Source organism: Echiichthys vipera, assembly GCF_963691815.1.
Source record: "Echiichthys vipera genome assembly, chromosome: 10".
Lineage (NCBI taxonomy): Eukaryota > Metazoa > Chordata > Actinopteri > Perciformes > Trachinidae > Echiichthys > Echiichthys vipera.
The window spans coordinates 11,824,112-11,849,207 of NC_139835.1; the positions used below are offsets into that span (position 1 = coordinate 11,824,112).

Sequence of the window (25,096 nt, forward strand, 5' to 3'; positions counted from 1 at the left end):
TCCATACGGTGTTTTTATGGGCCCCTTTTATTCCACTCTTAAGACTGACAAAAAGCACGTCCTTATTTTGCTCCATCTCGGATGTCAGGATGCCGATCTGTGTGTCTGAAAAGTTTCTTTTCTAACCTGCGTTCTTCCTCTCCATGTCTGACCTCAGTGGGCAAGGCCTCCGAACCAGGAATATTTAGGGGCGTAACATGTTAATGACGATCGAATTCAACCGCCGCATTTATCATGGCCCGCTCATTCGTACGCTGAGATTGGTCGGATACGAATGTTTCATAAATCACACGTGGGTCCCTTCCTACGACCAATTATGCGCTCAGATCTGCACCCGTTTCCACGCAAGTTTGATAAATGATTCATGGTTCAGATGGGACTTCCACCATGGAGACACACCAAACACTGTTAATCTGAACACAATGCCCACATTGCCATGACACAGACCCGGATTGAAATGGTTAAAGTATTCCTCTGAAGGTGATACTTAAGTGGTCTTGTGGCACATGACTGTGGTTTGCATTTCTACTTTTATATTAGGGTCATGTTCACAAATTAGGCTGGATCCGAGCATGAGATGGACTCTGTGACATTAAAGCTGTGAATCAATGTTTTTATATTGACAGTGGATCAAAATGCTGTGTGTGTGTAAATGGTGTCGTTCATAGTGAAAAAATGTATCATCTGACTCCGAAGTTCCCCTCAGCCTTTCAGCTCATTGTTTTCAGCAGAAAACGTTCAGATAAATCCCCTGTACATTACCAGCTCAGCACTGGATAGCACACAGGCGAAGTTAAAGGTTGAATATGTAGAATCTTTATTAAACTATATATATTTTTTAAAATACACCCACAGGGCATTTTAAGGGGTACAGTATGAAAGTATAGCTTTTTATATAAGAAAATATATTTAGTCTGAATTAATATTTACATTTTTTTTTACATGTCTGACAATGACTTTCTGCCACGTTCTGTATACATTGTACCAGCCAAAAGAGGCTGGCATTGCGGGTAGCCAGGGTTGTCTGTTGTTCGTCGAGCTACTGTAGACACTGGGTAAAAGGGAGTTTGCCTGAATAAATGCTCCACAGGTGTTTTCTGTGATATTACGTTTTGTGATGACTTTTCTTTGAACTTCACTCTGCACAGAGAGAGCACTCTCAAAGAAAACACAGGGATGATCAGAAAGAGCAACATCAATCACAGCAACCTTAGAAATGCTCACACCCTTGGACATGACTAAGTCCAGAGTGTGACCTTTGTTATGTGTGGGTTTGGTTACATGCTGAATGGTGGTTATCAATGACACAATAAAGTTCTTTAGTCCCCTTGTCATGGAGTTTGTCATCATGAATGTTAAAATCACCAACAATAACTACACAGTCAAAGTCAGTACAGATCATAGACAGCAGTTCAGAAAATTCCTCAAAAAGGGTTGCACAATATATGGGTGGCCTGTAGAGATTTAGAAACATAACTCGGGAGGAAGAATTCAACTTAAGAGCTACATATTCAAAAGTGGCAAAGTTTCCATAAGGTATATGCTTGCAGTCAGTCAAACTCCTCTGCAATACTTGTTTTTATGGTGCAATTTGCCGGAGGGGATGGGTTCAAACAGGCTCAAACAGACTACTGTCTCCTGGTACTGGGAACCTGGCAACCTGACTGCTGGAATTATTTTTTGTTGTTGTGACTACGATCTTGACTTGACACTAGATCACGGTTGTCTGCTCATTCTCCATATTCAACCTTTAAGGTAAAGCTGGTGAACAGACAATGGTTAGACAATGGACTCAGGAGTTGGTGGAGACCTAGTCAAGAAAAGATTAGAATAGTATAGAAATATTTTTTTGATCCCAAGCTGGCAAATTGCAGTGTAACAGCAGCATTACACACAGACACATCCAAACAGTAATATAGAAATACAATTTAAAAGATAAAAAAATAAAATGTATAAATAAGCAGACTAATTGTAGTGCAAATCTAAACAAATAATAATATAAGGTGCAGTGCACAGATTATAAGAAAACCAACCAAAACCGCTGTCTGATCACTTTGTGATGGAGAAGGTGCTGATCATTGTATATGATGGCTAACAGTTTGTTCAACATTATCCTCTGTACCACGGACTCAAAGACTCTAGCCTGATACTGATAAGTGCAGAGTCAGCCTTCTTGATGATTTTATCAAGTCTGTTGGTATCACTGGCCCTGATGCTACCGCCCCAACACACAACAGCTAAGAAAATGGCGCAGGCAACAACCGACTGGTAGAAGTTACCGTCCCCTACTTCAGGGCTGGAGTATTTTATTAAATTGTTAGTGTTTTTACAGCAATCAGACTGCAGAACTGGCAATCAGTTGAGGGGTTGTTACTCGTTTAGATGTCTCTGATCCACATTCAGGAGAGTGTATTTTATGGGGAGGTACCCTAGCTGATAAAGGGGCGAAGTTCCCTCTCAAGTGGGGAAAATAAGAATATGTAAAATAGAAAACGCTATAAATACTAATATATACATACATATATATATATATGCTAGTACTAAATAGAGTCACTGCTACCTGTTGAAACCCCTTGAGGTCCTTTGGAAATCTGATAAGAATGCTTCTGGAACGCATCCCTGTCCAGATGTTTGACAAGGGAGAAAAAAGTGTGCAGACTCACGCTGGAGGAATTCTATGCATATTATGTCTGGCCTGTGGATGATTTGTTATCCCCTAGATGGACTGGAAGGACATAACTGAGACAAAGGGCACCTCAGTTTATCTCCATAGGTGCCAATCTGTGATCATCTTGACCCATGCATGAATCTATGTCTAAAAGTGATTGATGGAAGGATGGATCTTTGCATTTACCCTCTGCAAGTAGAGGATGTGTTTTACTGTTTCTATTAAGCATATGTTGTGGGAACTATAGGATAATGATATCCCTAAAAAATGCAACTGTCAGTGACACATTTATGGCCAGTTGTATACTAGAGTTGATCACAAAGTGTAATGCGCTGGTTATTTTTTGGCCGACAAAAGCATAAGCATGTAAGCTAATATTACCTGTAGAAGTTTTGTTTTGTTTTCGAATGGGTCACAGTTTTTTTTTTTTAATGAGTTCGTCATTTTGCAAAACAGCTGGGCTATGTAGCAAATGTTACTCAAACAGGACATGCGTGTGATAGGCACCATTTTCAGCCATAAACTCCAGAGAGTACTTAAAGCAGCAGGACAGTGTATGTAAGAAATACCAAATATACCAAAATGGAAGACGCCATCCAGTGCATTGGTGTGTATTCAATAGTTTTTGGACAACAATGGTGGTCTATGGTATAGAGGGATACGCCATATTAGGATTTTGATACACAGAAAATACTTGAGTGTATTAAAGCATTGTTGAATTTTTTTTTTTTAATGCTTCCTTAATATTTCCTTTTCTGTCTCATTCCAGGTAAGCCTACATGTCATTGCCCTACTGGTTTCTCAGGACCTTTCTGTGAGAAGAGGATTTGTGACAACTACTGTTTAAATGGGGGAACATGCGACGTCACTCAGGGGAACCAGCCAGTGTGCCGCTGTATGGCAGAATATACTGGGGACCGTTGTCTTCACCGTGAGTCCTGCACCCATTGCTTAGTGGCAGCGAACACAACAGAAAACAGATTATTGCCATGCACATGGCCTCCATTTGATTGACATAAGCCTTTCAAGTCTAGCCGCAAGAACAGTCACAATACGGCATTGATTTGAATTCAGTTATGCTGCATAAAATCTAGAACTAAGCATTTCAAAGTTCACAGCTGAATGTGGAACAATAACAAACCCCTAAAGTATTTTCTTTCCACAAACACCACCTCCAACAACTTTGGCTATTTCTGAGCTGCAGCGAGAATGTATCTTATTTTGTGTTTCTTTGTCATAATGGGTTATGTGAAAACAATTTCAACTGCACATCATTTGTATTTTCCTACTGTTGCTTGCCCAAGAGGTGATGTGTTTTCATCTGTGGCAAAAATGTAATTTAATGTGGATTATTAAGTAAAATTAAAGCCCTGTTATATTCCAATCAAATCAGCTTAAAATATGTTCCCAGGTTCTCAGCACTGCCCTCTCTGTCTTTGTCTCTTTGTGTTTGTGCGACAGACATTTGTCATCACTACTGTGTGAACTCCAAGGCCTGCACGCTATCTAGTAGCGGATATGTGGAGTGTGTGTGTCCTGCCAGGTTTGAGGGAAACAAGTGTGAGGTGGACAAGTGTCTTCGATGCCACGGAGCTCCCTGCCTCATTAACGAGGAGACAGGAGATGTAGTTTGCAAGTGAGTGCTTGGTATCTGCTCACTTTTCTTGTGCCTTATCCCTTTTGCTATAATGCTAAAGCTTTATAGTCCTCATCATTTGTGGAAAAAGCATTAGTTCTACAGTGTATCATCAGGTCTCACTTGCTGTATACAAAGATTACAGGCTGAAAATTGTATTGGGCCACACAACCAACAGCAATTTACGGTAATGTCAGTGACTTAGAAGCCATGTGAACTCTCCTGTGTTTTTATGAATTATGCATATGTTTGACAAAACCACCACTGAAGCATTTTTTCTTCCTTTAAAAGTGTAGTTTTCTGCTTGTCGCTAGCATTCCATTATTTCTTTGCCCTCCAGTTGCACAAATGGCAGAATAGCACCGAGCTGTCAGCTGTGTGACGGATATTGCTACAATGGAGGCACCTGTCATCTGGACCCCGACACCAACCTGCCTTTCTGTCAGTAAGTCACTGCTTAATGGGTGAAGGAAAGTCGAGGAAAAATTCTAATGTGCTTCTCTATTATTCACACACTTACTGTTCCATTCAAATACTGGCTCTGTGCCCAAGAAAGCCTGGCCTTAGAAGCAACACTGAAAATCACTAAGGGGGACCATTTCACTACTTGGAGAACATGGTAGATGTCTTCCTCTGGAAAGAAATCCTTAAGTCTAGGGAAGGTTTGATGTCACTATGTGGAGGTCATGGCACAGCAGGGGCTGAGCGCCAGTGGCCCATCACTATGCTGTGTGACACCTCACTGTGGCTTAAGGTTCTTAGGCAGATAAAAATGGTTTCCAAGCCCCTTCAAAGCTTGCTGTTCTGAACATATCACAGTATTCCTCCTTGCAGTTAAGAGCTGATGTCAGGCCTCTCTGACTCTCTACCGTAGTAGGTTTTAGAAGTTCTAAAAAAAAGAAGCTGAGGTATGCGTCAGTGGTAGAACATGCCATGAAAGCCAATGGCACAAACTCGTAACAGGGAATTATTGTGAAAGACTACTCACAGCGCTGCCCAAAGATTAATTCCACCTCAACTATAATCACATGCGATGTTATGTTAGAAATCTCTCCAAGGAGGAAATTGGAAATCCATTTCAAAAGCCAAACCCTCTTTTTTTTTTAAATACCCTGATTGTCGACTGTAATTCATGGTCATCACTCTCAAATTCTAGGGGATAAAATCAATTTCTATGCAAATGATCCAATCTTTTCGATGAGGTTAACAGATCCTGATAATGTGGTTTATTATTTGCTGCGAAGAAAAGAGATTATGTGAGATGATGGATGTGTCTGTGTCAAGAAATCATAATGTTTGCCCTTAATACTCTGAGTAAATGCATATTCTGATTAAAAGGAGAGTCAGACACGCTTCAACCGCTTCAGAAGAAGTTGTGCACCTGTCCAGTGCTCTCACAATAGGACAATCTTGTATCAGGAGAGACTTAGGTGATAAGACCCCTAGTAAAATGGAGCACACGGATAGCAGGCAGAAAACTTTATTATATGACTAACGTTTCAACAAAGTGCATATTCCATAGAACCTTCCCAAAGCAAAAACCTTGCAAGACAGGACTGCTTAAATTGCAAAGATAATGCACACTGAAAAAGCTTGATTTTCAAATGCATGAGTAAGACAACTATAGTAAACATCCAAGTCCTCACTGTTATTCACTGAGAAATATTTAAATAGTCTTCTTAAAAAGCATTTCAACTATACAATGGCTCTGTTTTTTCCTACAATGCAGAAAATCTCACTTACTTCAGCAGTTGTCTTCAGTCGGTCAGTAGAAAACCACAAAAGCATTTTCATCTGTAGTATAAATTATTTCTGATGCTGAATATGTGCATCAGACTTTGGACTATGTGAGCGCAATAGCAGGCACAATGTCTATATATCACTTTGAAGGATATCTTGCAGGATTGACAAATAGGATCCAATGAACCTCAGTTTGTTACATATTCCTCTCAAATCAAATGACAGAAAGTTTTATTGTTACAGCCTGTGAATGTTCTCATTCGTCCAGGTCATCGTTATCCTCAAAGCAATTTCAGTCAAAAACAACTGGACTGGTTGTTTGTCTAGGAAAGGTTCGGACCAGCCTGGTCAGATGCGTACATGAACTGATGAAGCCTCTTGGATGAGAGGTGAAACTTCTTCCTAGACAAACAACCAGTCCAGTTGTTTTTGACTTTTATTGTTACAGTTAGATTTTAGTTTTTTTCCAGTTCACAGGTACACAAGTATTTAAATAGGGTCTGTCCCTCCTTTGTTGCTGAATAAAAGTCAAGTTAAAGTGTTTTAAAGAGCATGCCAAACCAACAATCAGCAACAATTGCCCAATCAGAAGCCTGAAAAAAGAAATAATTTTCAGCGCAAAATCATCCCATGGTCTTTTTGGGCAATTATATACAGTACATCAAATAAGCCATTGAGACAGTTTTTTTATGGTAACAACTATTAACAGAGATATCCTGGAGAGCCGCTAACAGCCCGACGTGGCTAACACTGATTAATTCGGGGCAGTACGGTGAAGGTATTAAAACAGCTTTTTTAACCACTAATACTAATCAAAATAAAACCAAACCTCTGCAGTAGGATGATAAGAGTCCCATACACATAAAACAAAGCACCAACAACGTAGATAGCAAACCCGGAGTTTATTAAAAGAGTATTTTGACAAACTTACCAACTGGCCCCGGTACCAGCTCCTCTCGTATTAGAGTCAAGTTGATTACCAAAATGCAATCCCAAAAGAAGGAGCCCATTGATGATTTAATCCTGCAAAACACCTAAACTTTGTGGTTTGTGGCAGTTTGTTGAAATATAAGTTAATAATACATGGTAAAAAGTTTAGAAAAGTCCCAGACAGTAACTTTCCCCGCAGCACCAAAATGTCAAGCAAGGGGGTGGGTATGTCCGTTGCCAGAAGGGGCTACAGGTAGAGGTTACATCAGACATAGCATCAGTCTCGGTGTGCGGGCATTTTTTAGTGTGCCTGTGAGTAATGTGAGCCCATGGGCAACGGAGAAGAATGTTTATGCTGCCCAGAGAGTTACATTTTTCGCCTTGGCCTGGAATCATTGAATACTGCAAAACGCTGTGTGACTGCTATGGAGGATTTCCCATTCCTCATCAACTGCACCGTACAGGACACTTTTTTTTCCATGTCCCCAGAATAAATTGGAAGAGGCGACCGATTCCTAAAAAAATCATCAGCAATATTAGTGGTTAAAAAAGCCATTTTAATGCCTTCAACGTACTGCCCCGAGCTAATCAGTGTTAGCCATTCTGGCTGTCAGTGGCTCTACTATTTCTCCATTAATAGTTGTTACACAAAAAAAAACTGTCTTGATGGCTTATTTGATGTGTATAATTGTCAAAAAAGACCATGAGATGATTTTGCGCCAGAATTACACTTTAACAGTAGACTACCTGGCTGCATAGCCCATAGATCGATTTGTAGCAAATTCTGATGCCTCAGTTCCTTTATCATAGTGAAAGAGCAATTGTACATTTATGTGTAAACATGTAAAAAGTTGTGAATACTCTGGGTATTGAGTTTCCGAAAATCCTTATCCATTTACAGTTACCTAATATGCCATCACCCTGTTTGGATGAAACTAAAAAACAAATACCTGTGTATGGCCCTAGACAGAGTTTTCCAGATGCAATTTGTTTTGCTCACTCTCTCACCATATGTATAATTTTTCGTATTATTTCCTATCTTCAAGTCCTCAAACAACTGTGTCCAAAAAAATCCTCTTGAACATTTTTCTTTTTACAATCCTCCACTTTGAAATATTGCAAATGATTTCATTTCTACACTGTTGGAACCCCCCTTAACCCCACAGGGTTGAATCCATTTAACAAGTGGCAAGTTTCTAACATTGGTTGTCAAACTGCAACTTTCATTTTGTCTCTCTTTATGAACATATATTTGACTTATTTCAAAGGTTTGTGATTTTGTTTAAGGCATATTTCAAGACTTTCAAGTCAACACTGTTGACATTACAGTATGAATGGGGTTTTGTATTTTATGTATTTGTGGTAGGTTGGTATAGTCACAATACAGTATCTGCTACAATGTCCATGTATGATTGTATTTATAAAACATCATATTTTGGATATTTATATTTTCTTATTTTAATGCCATCCTCAGCCAGACTTAAAGAAAACATTTAAGAATAGCAGGATATTGTGAATTGTGGTTGTGGCACTTATTCAAAGTCAGTACTCCCACAGTTTGTAGAAGCAGACACAGACTAAAAAAGTACTGCTGTGTACATTAGTTTGTATGTGTTAATGTGTGACTTTGGTGTTTTTAAGGGGCACTTATGATTCACCAAGTTCACACTATAACAGAAACAAACTCACTGATCTTGGGCGGCAGTAGACCAGCAACTCCTGTGGTCTGTGAGGTAAAATTACTGCTCTTGCTAAAGGAGTCTGATGGCTTTGAAGAGTTGGTACTGCTGCCGACCGCCATCTACTGTAGCTAATACACTGACTATGGATAAGTACCTCATAGAACCCCACTTAAAACATTTTTAACCATCCCTTTGAGTGAAAATAACACTTTGTTGTTTTATATTGTTTTATTTTTGGTAATGAATTGACCATTTAGTATTCTATTAGTATTCTTACAATCACATTGTGTATTTCTAAAGAAATTACGCATCTCAGAGGTGTGATCACTGTAACAGACTCTTCTCTTGCAGATGTTCCTCTCACTTGGTGAGCACTGAAACTGATTTGTGTTCATATTATTTATTTTGATAATTTACTTGATGCAGACGCAACATTGAATTATTCTATTTTATGACTGAAGCTGCTGAAAGGGATTAGAGTGTCAGTCTCCATTCATCAAGCAGCAAACAGTTCAACAATATACATTCTCTGGGCCCTTTTATCACTCCCAACACAATGTTTTGCAGCTGCACGTCAGGGTTCAAGAACCAACGTTGTGATGAGCTGGCCAACCCCTGCGATTACTTCTGTCAGAATGAGGGGATGTGCACATTGACAGCTCTTAACAAACCACGCTGCAAGTAGGTCCTTCTCACCTCTCCAGCTGTATTCAGAGCCCACTCACCCCTTTTGTCCACAACCCCAACTCAACTCCATCTGGCTCCATTTCAGCCTCAGTACAGTATATGGACTCTTTGTCACAGTCCTGCCTTCTAGCAACTTATCATGTAATAAGTGTAAGAAAATGAAGTTAAACAGTAACCCAAAATAGATTGGAAATAATAAATGGAAAGACAGTGTAATGCCATTATTATTTCACTAGATTCTGATCACATTTACTTATTTTTGGACAGCTCTTTATTTAACTTGTGACTGGGATGTGTCCTCAGTAAATTATTACTGTGTGACTATCTTTATTTTGATTGAAATGTGTTTTGTCACACTGCCTTGGCTCCAAGGACAACAGGTCATCCAACTTACTGTAATTAGAAGGCTTGTAAAGTTGTTGTCAAACACTGTGTTGCCCTTCATGCTTTGCACTTGAATAGGAATATAACTTACTATACATCATGGATCTACTCATCCTCTTGTATACTGACATTAATTATCTCATGGAAATTAAAATGTAGAATATACATCTCTCCACTAAGCAGAACCAGATTATTTAAAGGCACAGCTAATCAAACACAGAGTGAATCGGATGAAGCAATATGCAAAATGTGTAGGTCGCTCTTTTCTGTCATTAAAATGATCCGTAAAATAGTGTCAATCCTAGTATCCTGGAGTGTGCTGGAACTTTCCCCTTTTTTTCTCTTATCTATCGACAAGAAAGCAAATAAAGATGTTCGCCAAAATGTTAGAACTATTCCTGTAGTAATTTATGAATTATTATTAGTATATAACAGCAACAGCAGTTAGGTAGTAGCACTAGATTTAGGTATTCATATTTTTTATTCATATTAAACTAGCATCCTTTACTCAGAGCTTACAGCAAGTATAAGCGGATGTGGCACTTATTACATTATCAGTTGCTCCATGATTCTGTACCTTTGCTGGCCCTCACTGGCACCCATCCACCCATCTCATGCAGTTGTCAGCCAGCACACTGGAGGGGGGGTGGGGGGTGGGGCGGGGGGACCAAAATGGAAACTGTCTGTGTAATGTGGGCTTCAGTCTGTGCATTTGCAACCTTTGCATGAGGGCAAGTTGAAAATGTTTGTTATTGCCCAGTCATCGTGTATACATATAACTTACTAGGCTGAACATCTCATAGTAATCTGTCTTTAATGCCTTCAACACAGTTTCGGAGAATTTCTTTTTTTTTTTTTTCATGGTTTATGCTTCCCAAAGGAGATCAATTGCTCCCCATTGCTCCCAATTTCCCATTAAAATTCATGTCGCTGTGACATTTCATTCGAGGGTGTGATTCATTTCTCGTATGTATGGGGCTGCATCCTTATTTTTGATAGCCTGATGTTCTGATTCTTAGAGTGCATGTAATTTAGAGTAATTTCATTCCGCCATCATCCAGTCGCACGCACCAGATCACTCATGCTCTATAGACCCATCTGCGTCAGTCGTGTGAAATTAGATATCACCTCCTCTAACAAGGGTCATACATCACACCCATTGGATCCCAAATAAGATGACGACTTGATGTCCCGCTGTCATCCTTTTTAATATTTTTCTACACTGAATGTTCCACATGTAAATTCACACACACTGCTTATGGACAAAAATGTACATACATAGTACTCTCTCTCCAGGTGGTGGTTTGTTTGTGTTGGATCAAAGCACTCCATAGCAAGACTGAATCATAATGTGTTGTATATGTAAGCCACGGTCACATCATAATGTTGTTCATTTTGTAAAGTTGTCTTCTCAGCTGTTTCACTGCTAGGAAATATATTCTAATAGTAGTTTATTTTTATTCTCTTTTGACCTCCTTCAGATGTTCAGCCAATTGGGCAGGGACACAGTGTGAGAGACCCGCCCCTAAAAGCAGCAGATCAGACAACACCAGTGGTGGTGAGTATTGGGGATTTCAAGTCTTATTATAAAACCTTGCAATTTCCTGTATAAATAATGTATCATTTCTACAGTGTCCCTATTCCATTTCAGTCGAAGGATTGCTTCTCTCACATTTTTAAACAACCACACATTTTTACAGACAGGTTATACTTACTCCAAGTAATTGGACTTGGTCCTGATTGGCCCCTTAACTAAATAATTCCTGAACCCCATCCAACCCAGCCAATTTGCCTTCCCTCAGAAGTTTTACCTTGTTTGAATTAGAGGAGCTGCTGTTGTCAGTCGATCACAGTATAGTTATGTGATTGTTCGGTCTTCAAAATAATTTTAAGAAATACATTGCTTAATAAAAAAAAAATACACTTGTTTGGATTCTGAGCAAAACAAACTAATAAACTCAGCAAACTTAAGTAGTTCCATTTCATCCTTAACATCATCTCCAACCGTTTGTCCCAATCGGGGTTGCGGGGTGCTGGAGCGATCCCAGCTGACATTGGGCGTGAGGTAGGGTACTACCTGGACAGGACACCAGTCTATCACAGGACAAATAGAGACAGACAACCATTCACACCTACGGGCAATTTGGAGTAATCAATTAACCTAACACCTGCATGTCTTTGGACTGTGGGAGAAAGCCGGAGAACCCGGAGAGAACCCCCGCAGACACTGTCTGTCTATACTTTAAGTATGAGGACCTGTTTTACCTTTGGGTTTTCTTCTAGTCCTCATTTTCATATCAAGATGTTTGCAGGTGTTCAAAATGATGCACCTTTTTATAGAATCTATGCATTTTGTGTAGCCCATATCTAATGGACAGCTGTTCTGAAAATGGAGTATAGTGTGCCGTCAACCAAGACCAGGGAGAAAAAGCCACAGTCAGGCATGATTAAATACAATGTGTCAGTATCTGAGCCCATCTTAGCTCCTTTCAATCGTCATTCATCTCTCCACACCATTTCTTCTCTGTCTGTCTCTCAGGGAGCATAGCTATCATTGTACCTCTGGTTCTGCTGGTAATCTTGATTGTGATGGTGGTAGCAGGTGTTTACATCTGCAGGCGGAGGCAAAGGTAAGAAAATCAATAAAGAAATAAAATATTAATAAGAAAAAAGCTTCTAAGCAGCAGCAGATGATGAAATATCCAGCTTTGAAGATGAATGGATATCTTTGCTTTATAAATGAAAAGATTGTTGTTTGTTTTAAAATGTTCTGCATCACACTTGACCTCTGCACTGAGCCTCTGATTATAATTCACCTTTTAGATTGGCCTAGCAAAGTTATGTACTCCAAGTGTGCCAAGTAGTATGATGTGATTTGTTGTCTTGAGGCAGGCAAAGCTGCACATGCATACTGCATGTTGACCTGCATGTTGGGTATCATGTTAATCAGTCCTTGCTCCGCATACCTCAGGGGAAAACGTGTCCAGAGGCAGCCCATGACAAATGGAGGGATAAATGTGGAGATTGGGAACCCATCATACAACATGTATGAAGTGGACCATGACAACCATGCTGATGCAGGCAGCCTGCTGCGACCCAACTTCACATTGGACCCTCACAAGGTTTGCTTTATGAGATCAATATCAAACTAACCACAATGCCAACAGCAAGTTGAAGCTTTACATCTGCTTGCAACAGACTATTCAGGTTGTATGATCGATGCAGGCAACAGTGTCTGTTGGCACTGGCTGGGTAACAGACTTGTGTTATCTCTTATCATATGTACTATTTCTTAACATGATAGATCTAAACAAGATATTTTTCCACTGTAATGAGAATATATGTTTTATTTTTTGTCATAGTTGCAGCAATACTTGCTTTACAACATAACCACATACTAAAAAGACTGAAATATTGCAGTTTACGGAGTTGGAAGCAAATTGTATCCCCTTTACTCAAATCACTTTGGAAAAAAATGAAACTAAACACATTAATTGGATCTAGTATATGTGGCTATTTGCGGTCCTGCCCCCTACAACGTATGTACCCATACACCAAAAACCTGCATCCTCAATCACGGGAATCATATTTTGTCCCAGATTACGTTTGTCTTTGAAGTATCACAAAGACATTTATAACAAAAGTCTCTGTAGGAAGGAGGTCAGGTGTATGGGTCAAACAAACAAAGGACTTTCACCCAGGAGACCATTCTTCATGGCCCATGCTAAACAAAGCGACCCTTTCGCAACACGCGTCTGTTGCTGGTTTCTCTCAAACTAATTGAGAGTGCAGTTTTGTTGTATAAGAGCCTAATTTTTTATTAGACATGGTCATTTATTATGTGAATCTATCAGTCACTTATGAACTAACGTAACCTTAGGAAATCATATTTGAGTTGCTATATGCAATCATATCCTCTCACATCATTAATAAATATTGCAGCAGCAGAAAAAGGAGAAGAACTGCTTTGATTGGTCTCAATTTATGCCATTGCTTATCACACTCAATTGAATTTGATAAATCAGATAGAATTACTTTAGTTTTGTAGAAATGTAGTAAACGCTGGCTACAGTGTGCAGGAATGTACGGGTGCCATAAACCACAATGACGTTTGCTGTGGTTGGTGATTTATTCTGTTCATGGCCTTCAACCCCACACTAACACTCAGCATATCAAATGAATCATAACACCTTCACTGATGTTGTTATCCAGCTCACCTGCAAGAGCTTCAAGCCTAATGCTTTTGCTTCTTCCCTTGCCAGCTTTGGCATCTGCTATTGTCAGTCCAATCTGGCTGCATTTTTAAGAGAGACATTCTGGCTTGAATCTAGACTAGCTTCTGTATTCCACTACAATCTCTTGGTCCCCTACGATTCCATCGTTCTTTAATTCAGTGCAGTGCAGTTTTATTTTGAGTTAAACAGAAGTCAAATAACCCACAACTGGACTGATTAGAAAAATTTGACGATTAATCATTCTTTAGTCTGTTTGGTGTCAGCTGTGATAATGAATTTAATGATGCACTGTAAACAGAGGTGGTGCCTGTTGTGTTGCAGGGCTGGTGTGTAAAATCCACTGACCCTCACAACTTGAGCATGAATTCTGTGCCCAAGGAGGTTATACCTGGACAGGTGAATTTTCCAGACTTTGTATTTTCCCTCCACAAAACAAATTTCCTTTCATTTAGGCAAGTAGTGTGCACTGTGCAGTTACCTGGCAAAAACAAGTTGATGTAAATCAACATGTTTTTGCCAGGTAACTGCACTTAAATATACAAAAAATTGGTAAAAGCTTCTAAAGCTATTAATGTATACAGTGGGCTTGCATGGCGTTATGTTTAAACTGGCTTCTTATTGCATGTTTCTGTCTGTTAATGTACTACTGCTTGCTGAATAACAATCTACTTATACAGTATGCATGGGTCTTGTCTTTTCTTTCTATTGCTTTCAGTAGAGTTAAACGCAGATATTTAACCCACTTTTAAAACTTTGTTAATCACAGTGGACTTTCATTAAAGCTGCACTAATCAGTATTTTACTCATTTACACGCACATGACAATAGGATGACCAATATCACCAATATAAACAGGAGTTCGCCTGTAGTGATAAATCCACAAAGATTTATCACCAAGTGGCAACCTCCAGGGCTGAAAAATGAAGCACACAGAAGTGACGAAAACTTCAAGTTATTTATTGAGCAACAGTTGGAGGCCGTCCCAGTTGGTTAGCATGGACTATAGGCTTCATTCAATCCTCCTCACCTCCTTTGCCACTTTCTATTTTTGGATTAACTGGGAGTAGGCAGTGTCCGGCACTGCAAAGATGGCGATGGCCAGAGCCACCCACCTTGAGCTTTACATTGGCTCTTCATAAGTCTGGGTGATGTCAGAGACTGCATCCATGTTTAATACAGTCTATGGTGATCCCCCAACTAGCTACACTAGTAAAACGTTGTGTGTTTATCAGCTAAAGAGTCAGATGTTTTTCTCATAAGTTGGTGGGGATCAGAACAGAGCTAAAAGAAGAGTGGATACTGTATCAGACTTCATCGGGTATAGAAAAAACACAGCTCCAGATGAATGATGATGCTGGTTTTCATTAAAATATTTGCTAACATTTTTGCCAAACTTTCTTTGTAAGATGATCCGTCATATGTTTTGTTCTCAGCTTATCCCAAAACAACACCAAGCTATTAATGCAGCTTTAAGACTCCCACTGTTTTATGGTAATTTAGATAAATACATATTTAATTGTTTTTCCATTTTATTTCCTTCCTTTACAGCCCATGAATTACTCCAACCCAGTGTATGCAAAGATCTATATTGACGGGCAAAACTGCCGGAAGCCAGTCATCAGTATTGACGAGAGGAGAGAGCTACTCCCAAAGAAACTAGAGGGGACAATTCATGAAACCGCCGCATAGCCTAACTTTACACTTTGTACTTCTTTTTTTACCACAGTGTATAATGTATAATATGAACGAGAAAACAAGATTTTTTTCGATTTCCTATGAGGCTCTTAGGTTTTACTGGTTTAACATCAGCATAATGTCCTTGTTGGTGTGCTGAAGAGATTTATTTTCTATTTACAATTTGCTTTCTAATGTTTGTCAAACACAAGTTATACAGCACTATACTGTATACTGTATGACACTGAGTAAAGCTGCTGATTTGCAAAAACTTTAACACCATAAGCCACACGTGTGCACAGTTTAAACCTTAAAATGCAGTGCTGAAATTTGTACCCATACTTGTTTCTAGTTTAAGTGAAATAAGGACAGTGTGTCGTTTTGTGAAGGTAACGATGGCAGGTTGGCTCAATTTTTCTGAACAAATGTAAGTATCGTAGAGAGGATTTGAGTGGGTGGTTTTTAAGGCTTTATTTCTTTTCTTTTTTACATGTTATATGAGGTAAGGACCACAAAGCTTCAAAAGTGAGCAGTGAAACGTGATATTTTTGAGGTTTTGTCTTTTTTTATCCGTCGATACCTGAAGTGGAGGCCATGCTATCAACATAATCTTTTCTCACAAAATATGTAATTCCTTTGGTCTTCTGTTATTTCCTTTAACGTGGATGTCCAGCTTCATCCACGATGTTTCAGCAGTAATTACCACATGAACTTATCTTTTGGTGAAAGCGACTGAAGCCCACCTTGAATGTTCTCAGATCAGATTCTCAGATCCTGTACTGTACACTGAAAAGACAGAAACTGAATACCATATTTTTCTAGGTCTCATATATCAACAGATGTAGACAAGGAAGATAATTACCACAGCTACAAAAAGGTTATTAAGAGATATTATAAACACATCTGTTACTTCAGAAAAGGAAGATGATAAATATAAGAAATTTTATAATTTTGTATTTGATTTATATGTTGTTTGGCTGCTTGTATTTTGGAGAAATGTATTAAATGTAAGTAATTTTTATAAAAAATGTAAATCGATATTGAATAAAGGGGGCTTATTTCCACTGTGTGTCCCTTTCTTAGGCCACAGCAGATCCAAACACAGATTAGTCAACCTGTGATCAGACTGGCAGAACTCTTATATTTTTCCGGGGTTCACATGGCAACACCCCTGACAATCAACAGTGTGAGGTCTTTTTGCTGTGCAGAGAAAAGTGGCTGTCCCCCATGTGCAGGAAGGAAAACACTATTCTTTACCTGGTGGTAGTGACACTGTGTCTGTGCCACCTGCTGAATGATAATTCAGTCTCCTTTTACTTTACTTACAATGGCTGTCTCTCCACGCACTTCCCCTCCTCCCTCACCATGGCAACCAGAGGATGCAGCGGCACTCCTGCCCTTTCTCCATCTGTCTGTGCTATCGGCTGGATCTGCCAGTACATTCAGCCCACCACATATTGATGAGGGTACAAATAGATGTCACCGTTTCCAGCTTCCTTAATTGTCCTCCATATTAAACTTGTGTAGCACAGACAGCACCAGTGGAAATCCACTATATTGACACAGGCCATTTCCAAAATGCATGTTAATGTTTTCATAGATTAGCCCATTATCTAGAAATCAAAAATATGTGGTTGTAATAGGACATGGTTCTCTTGTATGAAGACAAGGAAGAGATGAAGAGGAATATCTGCACCACTGTGGAAGGCTCTGATGCAACTGCAACTAAGAAATTAAAGGCAGTGAACTATTTTAAGTTAATCAAATGTGATGATCTGTGCTGATTTAGGTTTCCTGCGTTTCAACATGTGAGGATCTTGTTGCAGAGTTCATCTCTTTCTTAAATAGTGGTCCATGGGTGGTAGAGGTTTTTTCTTGTAGTACCATGGTTTGTCACAAGGGAGAAAAGTGCTTACCGAAAACCTTGCTACCCCATGTCCAGTTCTCAATAGTTGTGAAGATTAAAGTTTGGGGTCCTTGGAAGAAATTTATAGCCTTGTGAGACCATCCTGATCTCGTGAGCCCCATTGTATTTTACTCGCAGATCAGTCTGGTAACGTGGGAGGGAGAAAAATTGGAGTCATTTGCCAAGCGAACGACCAATCAGCGAGGCATGATGCAATGCATGCAAATCCAACCTGATTTCGATACATTTTCAGACAGCGGTATCCCTATTTCTGTTAGCCGTTCGCTAATGCTTTTTTTCTCTTGAGTCCTTCTGTTGGATTATGGACCAGGCACTGGATATTGTGCCTTTTATCCGTAAATCCGTAGCGTTACATAAACGGCAAATATCCTTTACCGATATGTTGTTTACTTTCTGAGCTTTGCCTCGGTGCTCTGTCCGTACGTCATACACTTCACTGATCTGATTGGTTAATTTGGCCCGATAGAAAGATGGTTTATCCAATCAACAACCCGTTTGGCCCTTTCCCGAATGATCTCCAAACGAGAGTTCCCAGATGGATATGCTGATCAAATGCGAATCATGCAATTCAATCCATCAGGCGGAGTCAAGTTAAGAAATGTATCCACTGAACAAGCGATGTTGGCTCATTGTTATTTGGTGGATATTAGGGGTGGGCAAAAAATCAATTCATGTAAAAATCCTGATTCCTTTCTTCTAAGATTCATTATCAATTCTAAAAATCAATTTTAACAAACTCTTTTTCCGTCTCACCGTGTGCACTTTGAAGCTTTCATAGAACACCGTTGCAGGAGGCTACCAGCTACTCAGTCAAGTGTTTGGGCGCAATTTGGATTTTTCAACCTCCAGGGAAGGGGAAACTGAACATGACTCATTCAATATATGTTTGCAAAATTAAAGTCAAGTACTTTGGCAACACTATGAATGCCCTCTTTAGTCAAGTCAGACATCATTCGCTTCTCCGCTTATACAGTGTTTATTGATTGTGCCTTACCTAAGTCTACACTGGGGTGAAGCAATGCTAAAATACTGGTTTTGCTGTGGTTTAATTCAGAAATTTAGCAGATTTTCAAATAGCATTGTGTCATTGGAGTGTGCACAGATGAAAGATGTAATGATACAGAGCTGGTTGAGGATCGGCAAAGTTTCCTTTTAGTGGAGCAGAGGGAAGTAAAAACAAAGTATCATGTCAGGCAGTATTGAGAAGACATTTTATTTATGTGAACACAGCTTGACAACAGCATGACAAAGGCATTAGTCCCCCTGTGGCGCTCACTAAACGATTGCCTTTATTCAACTGAGAAACAGCTGTTTCATGTCAGTAGTGTTGTTTTTGGCGGCCTGTTTTACTTTTAGTCTAGTCTAGTTTTAGTCGACTAAAAGTCTGAGCCTTTGAGTCTAGTTTTAGTCGACTAAAAGTCTGAGCGTTTTAGTCTAGTTTTAGTCGACTAAAAGTCTGAGCGTTTTAGTCTAGTTTTAGTCGACTAAAAGTCTGAGCATTTTAGTCTAGTTTTAGTCGATGGAAATTGTATATTAGTCTCTTTTTAGTAATGCATTATATTTAATCAATATTATAAAAGTACCTAGTAGTATTGACGAACCAACATTTCCTTTGAGCCAAACCCATGCAGATATCATTAGTTTACATGCATGTACAGGTCTAGAATAAGTAATCCAATTTATGTTGATGCCAAATTCAGTTCAGTGTTGTTTGCTCTGTTAAATACAAAACTAGTGAAAGTATTTGGCCATCAACGGGAAGTTTAGTGCACTTATAGAGTGAGTCAGTCAGGTAGGAACTAAAAACACACTTTACACTCTCACAAACAAATACACACACACACACACACACACACACACACACACTCTCTCAGCTCCAGTGGCTAACCCCTAAAGCTAGCGTTAAAACCCGACACATTAACCGTAGCCTCATGTCGCATGAGCTTAATAAAACAGAAAGTATCGTTACATCATGACTTGACTTACCTAAGTTGTCGTTGTTGTTAGTTGTCGCTAACCCTAACCCTAACAATAACGCTGACCCACAGTAGCGGCATCTTCAGAATCTAAACAATGCGCATGTGGGGATTGAGGAAGTGACGCCGCGCAGACGCGAGATTGGGAGAGAAACTTCAAAATAATAATAAGAATAATCACAATAACGTGACTAAACGAGACGTTATTTCGTCTCGTTTTCGTCAACGAAAAATGAAGAGACATTTCGTCTCGTTTTTATTCGTCAACGAAATTTCATTATATATTTCGTCTTAGTCATCGTCATCGTCACATGCCCAGCATTCTGTTTCGTCTCGTCTAGTTTTCGTGACGTGATAATCATCATTTTCGTTGACGAAAGCAACACTACATGTCAGGTCACAAGGCTTTAATTTCCAAATTGAAGTTAAATCTCAAGTCATTTATTTAGCTATCAAAATATTGATTTGAGTCAACTCAAGTCCATATCACTGGTATAAATAGTATTGTCATGTTCCGGGGCTCATGTGCAAGTACCATACCAGTGATGTAAATGGTTTATCTATTGGTACACTTTTATGAGTCATTCATATCAAAGTTATCCTGTTGAAAGCATAACATGTGCCCATGCAGAGCTCTGACATCCAAGAGTTGAGAAACATCGGCTCCCTTAAAGCATTGCATTCACCAAATAGTTTGTAGAAACAAATATGGAAAAAACTAAAACAAATTGGATGCTGTGGAAATAATAATGAACATATGGTTTCAGAAGCTAAAATCTGGTTATTCAGCAGTTAAATGTTACAGATGTCCCACTCTTTAACACATTGTATATCCCGACCCGGAAACCTTTTCAAAGCAATCTGCACTCTTTCACTTCTATTAATTAACCAAAACATGATTTTGATATTGAAATAGATGAAGGAAAGGTCAAGTAAATCATGTTAAGCAATCTCTAAGCACAAAATGACCTGCTGTAGAGGAGTTATTGACACTAATAATTATAATAATCACCAGTCTCATGTTTTATTATTATAGCTGTGTTGTTTGATTATAGTCCATAAAGTGTGCCTTTAATTTGTGAAATAACAGGCCTTTGCCGGATATTCAATGTTTCCTACTGGTGATTAAATTAATCAGGAAATGGGACTTGTATTGCAACTAACAATGCATCTATTTGCCAATGTTAATGTTCAGGTTGTAATTTCATAAACGGTGTAACCCAACTTGCTATGTAATCTCTCGTCCATCTTCTTGACTTTCACATCCCTGTAGTCGGCTCCCATCTAAGTGTTGGACCACCTTGCTTTTTAAAAATGTTTAACATAACATTACATCTTTTTAATTACATTTTCCCCACAGAGCAGAATAAGCTCTGGCCACTGGCATTTTTTTCTGGGGTGTTTGAAGGTGTTGATTTCTTCAAACATTTTATTGATGAAATCGAACAAATGTGCACCACCTCATGATCAGCTGACATTCAACAGTTTGGAGTGAGTGATTTTACAACAAGTTTGTGCAGTTAAGAGAGTTTCAAGAATTGGACTTACATTAGGCCAGTTCAACTTCATGTCCTTGTCATCACCATTTCTTCAAACATTTTATTCAAATTAAAATTGTTTGCCATCAGATGATGTTGACAACTTAGAAAGGTTAGTACACAGAGATTAGTTTGTCACACATAGGATCAAGAGTGAACTTCAGTGCTATAATGTTGAATTACCAGCCACGTACAGTATAGTAAAAAAAACTGTTACTGTTGGAAACTGTATTAGATCGTAAAAAATTCTGGTGACCCAGTAATTGTTCTTTCATTATCAGCTTTATTTTTTTTAGTGGTAATTGTGCACATTGATAGTGTTGTGGGAAAATGAGCCCATAAGGGTCAATCAAGAAAGATGAAGAAACAAGATCAGCTGTGAGTTTTATTCCAAATAATTTTCTTGCAAGGAAAGCCCTCTTCAAACTGCACAAACGGCTCCCGTCTCGAAGAGTGCCCCCAAGGTCAGGTTCTGGAGAGTTTTAAATACAGATGTTTCTGTGAGTATCACAGAGTCATTATTATAAATTTCAGTTCCACTTGTATCACAGGATAAAGGGAAGTATCTTCACAAGATATTCAGGGCTGTACATTGCATGCAAAGATAAAGAAAACGTCTGCATCATGAGGAGATATAGAATTGGTTTTGTCACATGTTTTAAAACCCAAAACATGTTAATTGTAATTCTTGTCACAATAGTCTCATTCAATAAAAAACGAAATTATTACAGCAGAGTTAATGAGGTAAAGTATTATAAGTATATGTACAGTACAATGAAAGTTTCTCCATGCTTTCACCAGACAACACTCTACAAATAATGAAGACCTCCAGCTCAGCAGTGATCAAACTCGGCTGCACTGGGAAAAGTGAAGAGAGCCAGCCCCTAAAGTATATCAAAAGAAAAGAAAAACTGAAATTTGAAAACTCGTCCTGAACTAAGTGATGTCTGGCTTTCCCCTCCCCTCACCTTGCCTATTGATTTATTGTCTCTTTTCCACTTAGCAAGCCTCACCATTCTCCTGCATAAACATCAGAAAAACCCAAAGGGCTCATCTCTCGGACAGAATCAATAACGGCAGGAGTCGTATTCACATTATAAACAACAGCTCCTGCATACTCATACCTCAGTCTGCACCAAGGAAAGCTGCTTATTTCTCCATGTGTAGTGAGAGGCAGAGTGACGTAGAGTAAACTAAGAGAGGAAGAATGGGGTGCGACTTCGCACCAACATAGCTAATAACATCTTAACACTCACACTGATGGTTTCAGTTCCTCATTGTTACGTTGTTTTCTCATATGATCTTTGGACAATGTCCATTGAGTCAGGACTGGAATTTAGTGTAAGACTAAAATTAAGTTTAATGCAGATATCAATTGAAAATATTTGAAGTTTAGATTCAGGCTTAATCCTTATCGGGCGTTGTGTACCACAAAGTCAAAGCACACAGGTACACAGGTTCACAGCACAAGTCCAAAAATTGGAATTATTATTAAAATATTCCACAAAAAAATAACTGATGACAAGAGTTGTAGGGCCCTTAAGACAAAACATACATGCAACTCTACTAAAATATAAGTCTAACAATTACATATAAAATTATACCAACTAGCATTATGACAAACGATGTAAAAAAAAATGTCTTCATCCAGAAAGCAATGTCCAACTGTCGAAGTGTTAATAAAGAAATGGCTGTAATGTCAAGCATTAATCATCAAACCTCTATTGGGTTTTTTTCATACAAAAAAGATGGATACTACTACCAAGACCACATGTTTTCTAGAAGCATAACTGTTACCATTATACCTTTCACAATGTTCAATATTACAGTACACCGCAAACAGTAAGGACCAAGAGTTAGCTAAGATCATAAATCAGGAGGTTGGTGTGGAAGGTAGACGCACTGACCTTGTAGAAATAATTTAGAAATCAGAGGTACCAGATAATATTATTGACATAGTTCATGTATCAGTTTTATTTCCAAGTGTTTAAGAACGTGTGTGCTCTGTCCTAAATGCGTTATGAAGCTTTGTTACCCACTTCCATCCATTTGTGTTCATGTCCTTGCAAACTTTGACTAATTACTGGGGGCGATGGGGAAGCCCCCACAGCGAAAGCTGTACTTTCAGTAAAATTGGCCAATGAATCTGTGGGAGGCCCCACTCTTTCTTTGACAGCTTTTGTGTTTCTACAATCCAGTGCTAAAGACTGTGTGTTGATAGGAAACTGCACATTTTCTCCCATTAATTCTGACACCTTGACACGTGTATTGACTGTAGGGTACTTTTCTTTAAAGGGATTGGAAAGTGCTTTTTTGAGAGCAAAAGAATGAACAAAAAACAAAGTAGAAGGAAACAAACAAGATTATACACAACAAAGCGGTCTCTAACCTGACCCACTCTTCCTCAGCATAATTTGCATACATGAGAAATTCACTCATGTGACCTGCTTCAACACATAGATGGCAATACAATAATAAAATATCATATTTGCATAAAAGTAGTTACAGTTGATTCAGTGGGTCTTCTTTGATACCTCAGGTATGATACCTCTCATATATCACTGATACTGTGGACTCTCAGTGTTCTGGGTAAACTCTGGGTAAATAAAACTCTAGCAGTACTCTGTGTTGCCTTTTCAATAAGATCAGCAATTCTTGCCAGTAAATGTATACAGTGACCACAGAAAAACACTCAACAGTTACTCATAATATACATACAATACAAAATCCCGGCTTAGATAGACAGTCTGCTCAGAACACTGCGATGAGTTTCTGCATCCATGTTATTGCATGTTGTTAGCCTAACATTGTGGAAACCAAGCAACTAATATTGGAAATACAGGTTCTTAGTTTACAGTGCTTACAGTCATCCTATAAAGCTGCTAGCCTAACTGATTGTATCATAACCCTATATTATTTATTCAAGCAAGATAACATTTTTGATATTTAATTTTAATCTAATATCATTTGAATGGATTCTATTTTAACATTGTATGCTTTGTCAAAAAGCTTCAGATAAGGACAGCTTCCTCTGGTATGCACTAAGCCAATGTACATACAGCATATTTTCTGTTAACAATATGAACAAAATAGTACATCAGAAAAGACTGAAGTAATTTGAGACTTAAACTAATGCTATCCAATGGTTTCCCAAATTGGACGCATTAAGGTAGCCATTGGTATCTGAGTGCATAATTGACGTTGAATGTCTGAGTGTTTCCTTGGCATAAGGTATAATCTTTGAATTAAACAAGCTGTTATTCAAAAATAGGGATAGCGATTATGAGAGATATAGATATTTCTCCATTCTCTCATAATATAAGGGTTAGGGTAAAATAAGTTTCCATATAGATTATGGAACATTCATGCCAGTAAATTTTTTTTTTTTTTTACATAGTCAAGGGACAAAAACAAAAATTGAGAATCAACACAAGTTGTTAAGTGCAACATGACGCCACTATTGGGGTTATAGCTTTCCACTGTACCATAAAATACAGTCTTTGGAGCAAGCAAGAAAGTGGCCCTTTTGTGGGGCTTTATCTACAGTTCCATGATTTATTTATTTTTGTGTGATTTGTTTTTTGATGAAAAGGAGGGTGTCTCTTAAACTTCAAACATCTGTAAGTCAACAGTGTTTAAAATCAATGGGCAATATGTAAAAAGTCTACCGGGAGCCAAAGCAACAATACTTCCAGGGGATTATTCCAGGGGAAATGTTAGCGATGAAAGGGTACAGCAAGTGTTCATAGTATAAATGCAATAAAATGCCTACACTCTTTGAAACTGTTGTTACCTCTGTATCTTGCTGTGTTAGTTAGACAACTTATTTATGGTAAAAGAGATATGACAAATTCATTTGACCAACTTAATCCCAATATGTTCTTAACTGCCTTCAATAGATGGTGTGTATTTGAAAATAGCCACTCCATCTAGCCACATGGGGATGGAGCGGAGGATGCTAGAGAACCTGCCCCTTTTGCCCAAGTCCAGGGTGCCCAAAAATATGTCCGTGTTCCTTTC

At 38.7% G+C, this 25,096-nt stretch overlaps 1 protein-coding gene across 1 annotated transcript in view; it reads left to right on the forward strand.

The window, feature by feature from the left end:
- The window catches only part of lrp1bb (low density lipoprotein receptor-related protein 1Bb), a 287,271-nt gene extending 271,479 nt beyond the window's left edge, over positions 1-15,792 (forward strand). Inside the window, exons 84-92 of the mRNA XM_083922252.1 lie at positions 3,438-3,599; positions 4,130-4,304; positions 4,645-4,749; positions 9,224-9,337; positions 11,209-11,285; positions 12,267-12,357; positions 12,699-12,849; positions 14,284-14,358; positions 15,510-15,792. Coding sequence (XP_083778378.1) covers positions 3,438-3,599; positions 4,130-4,304; positions 4,645-4,749; positions 9,224-9,337; positions 11,209-11,285; positions 12,267-12,357; positions 12,699-12,849; positions 14,284-14,358; positions 15,510-15,650 — 1,091 coding nt within the window. The 3' untranslated portion in view covers positions 15,651-15,792. The remainder of the gene's footprint in view (positions 1-3,437; positions 3,600-4,129; positions 4,305-4,644; positions 4,750-9,223; positions 9,338-11,208; positions 11,286-12,266; positions 12,358-12,698; positions 12,850-14,283; positions 14,359-15,509) is intronic.
- Positions 15,793-25,096: the final 9,304 nt, after the last annotated feature.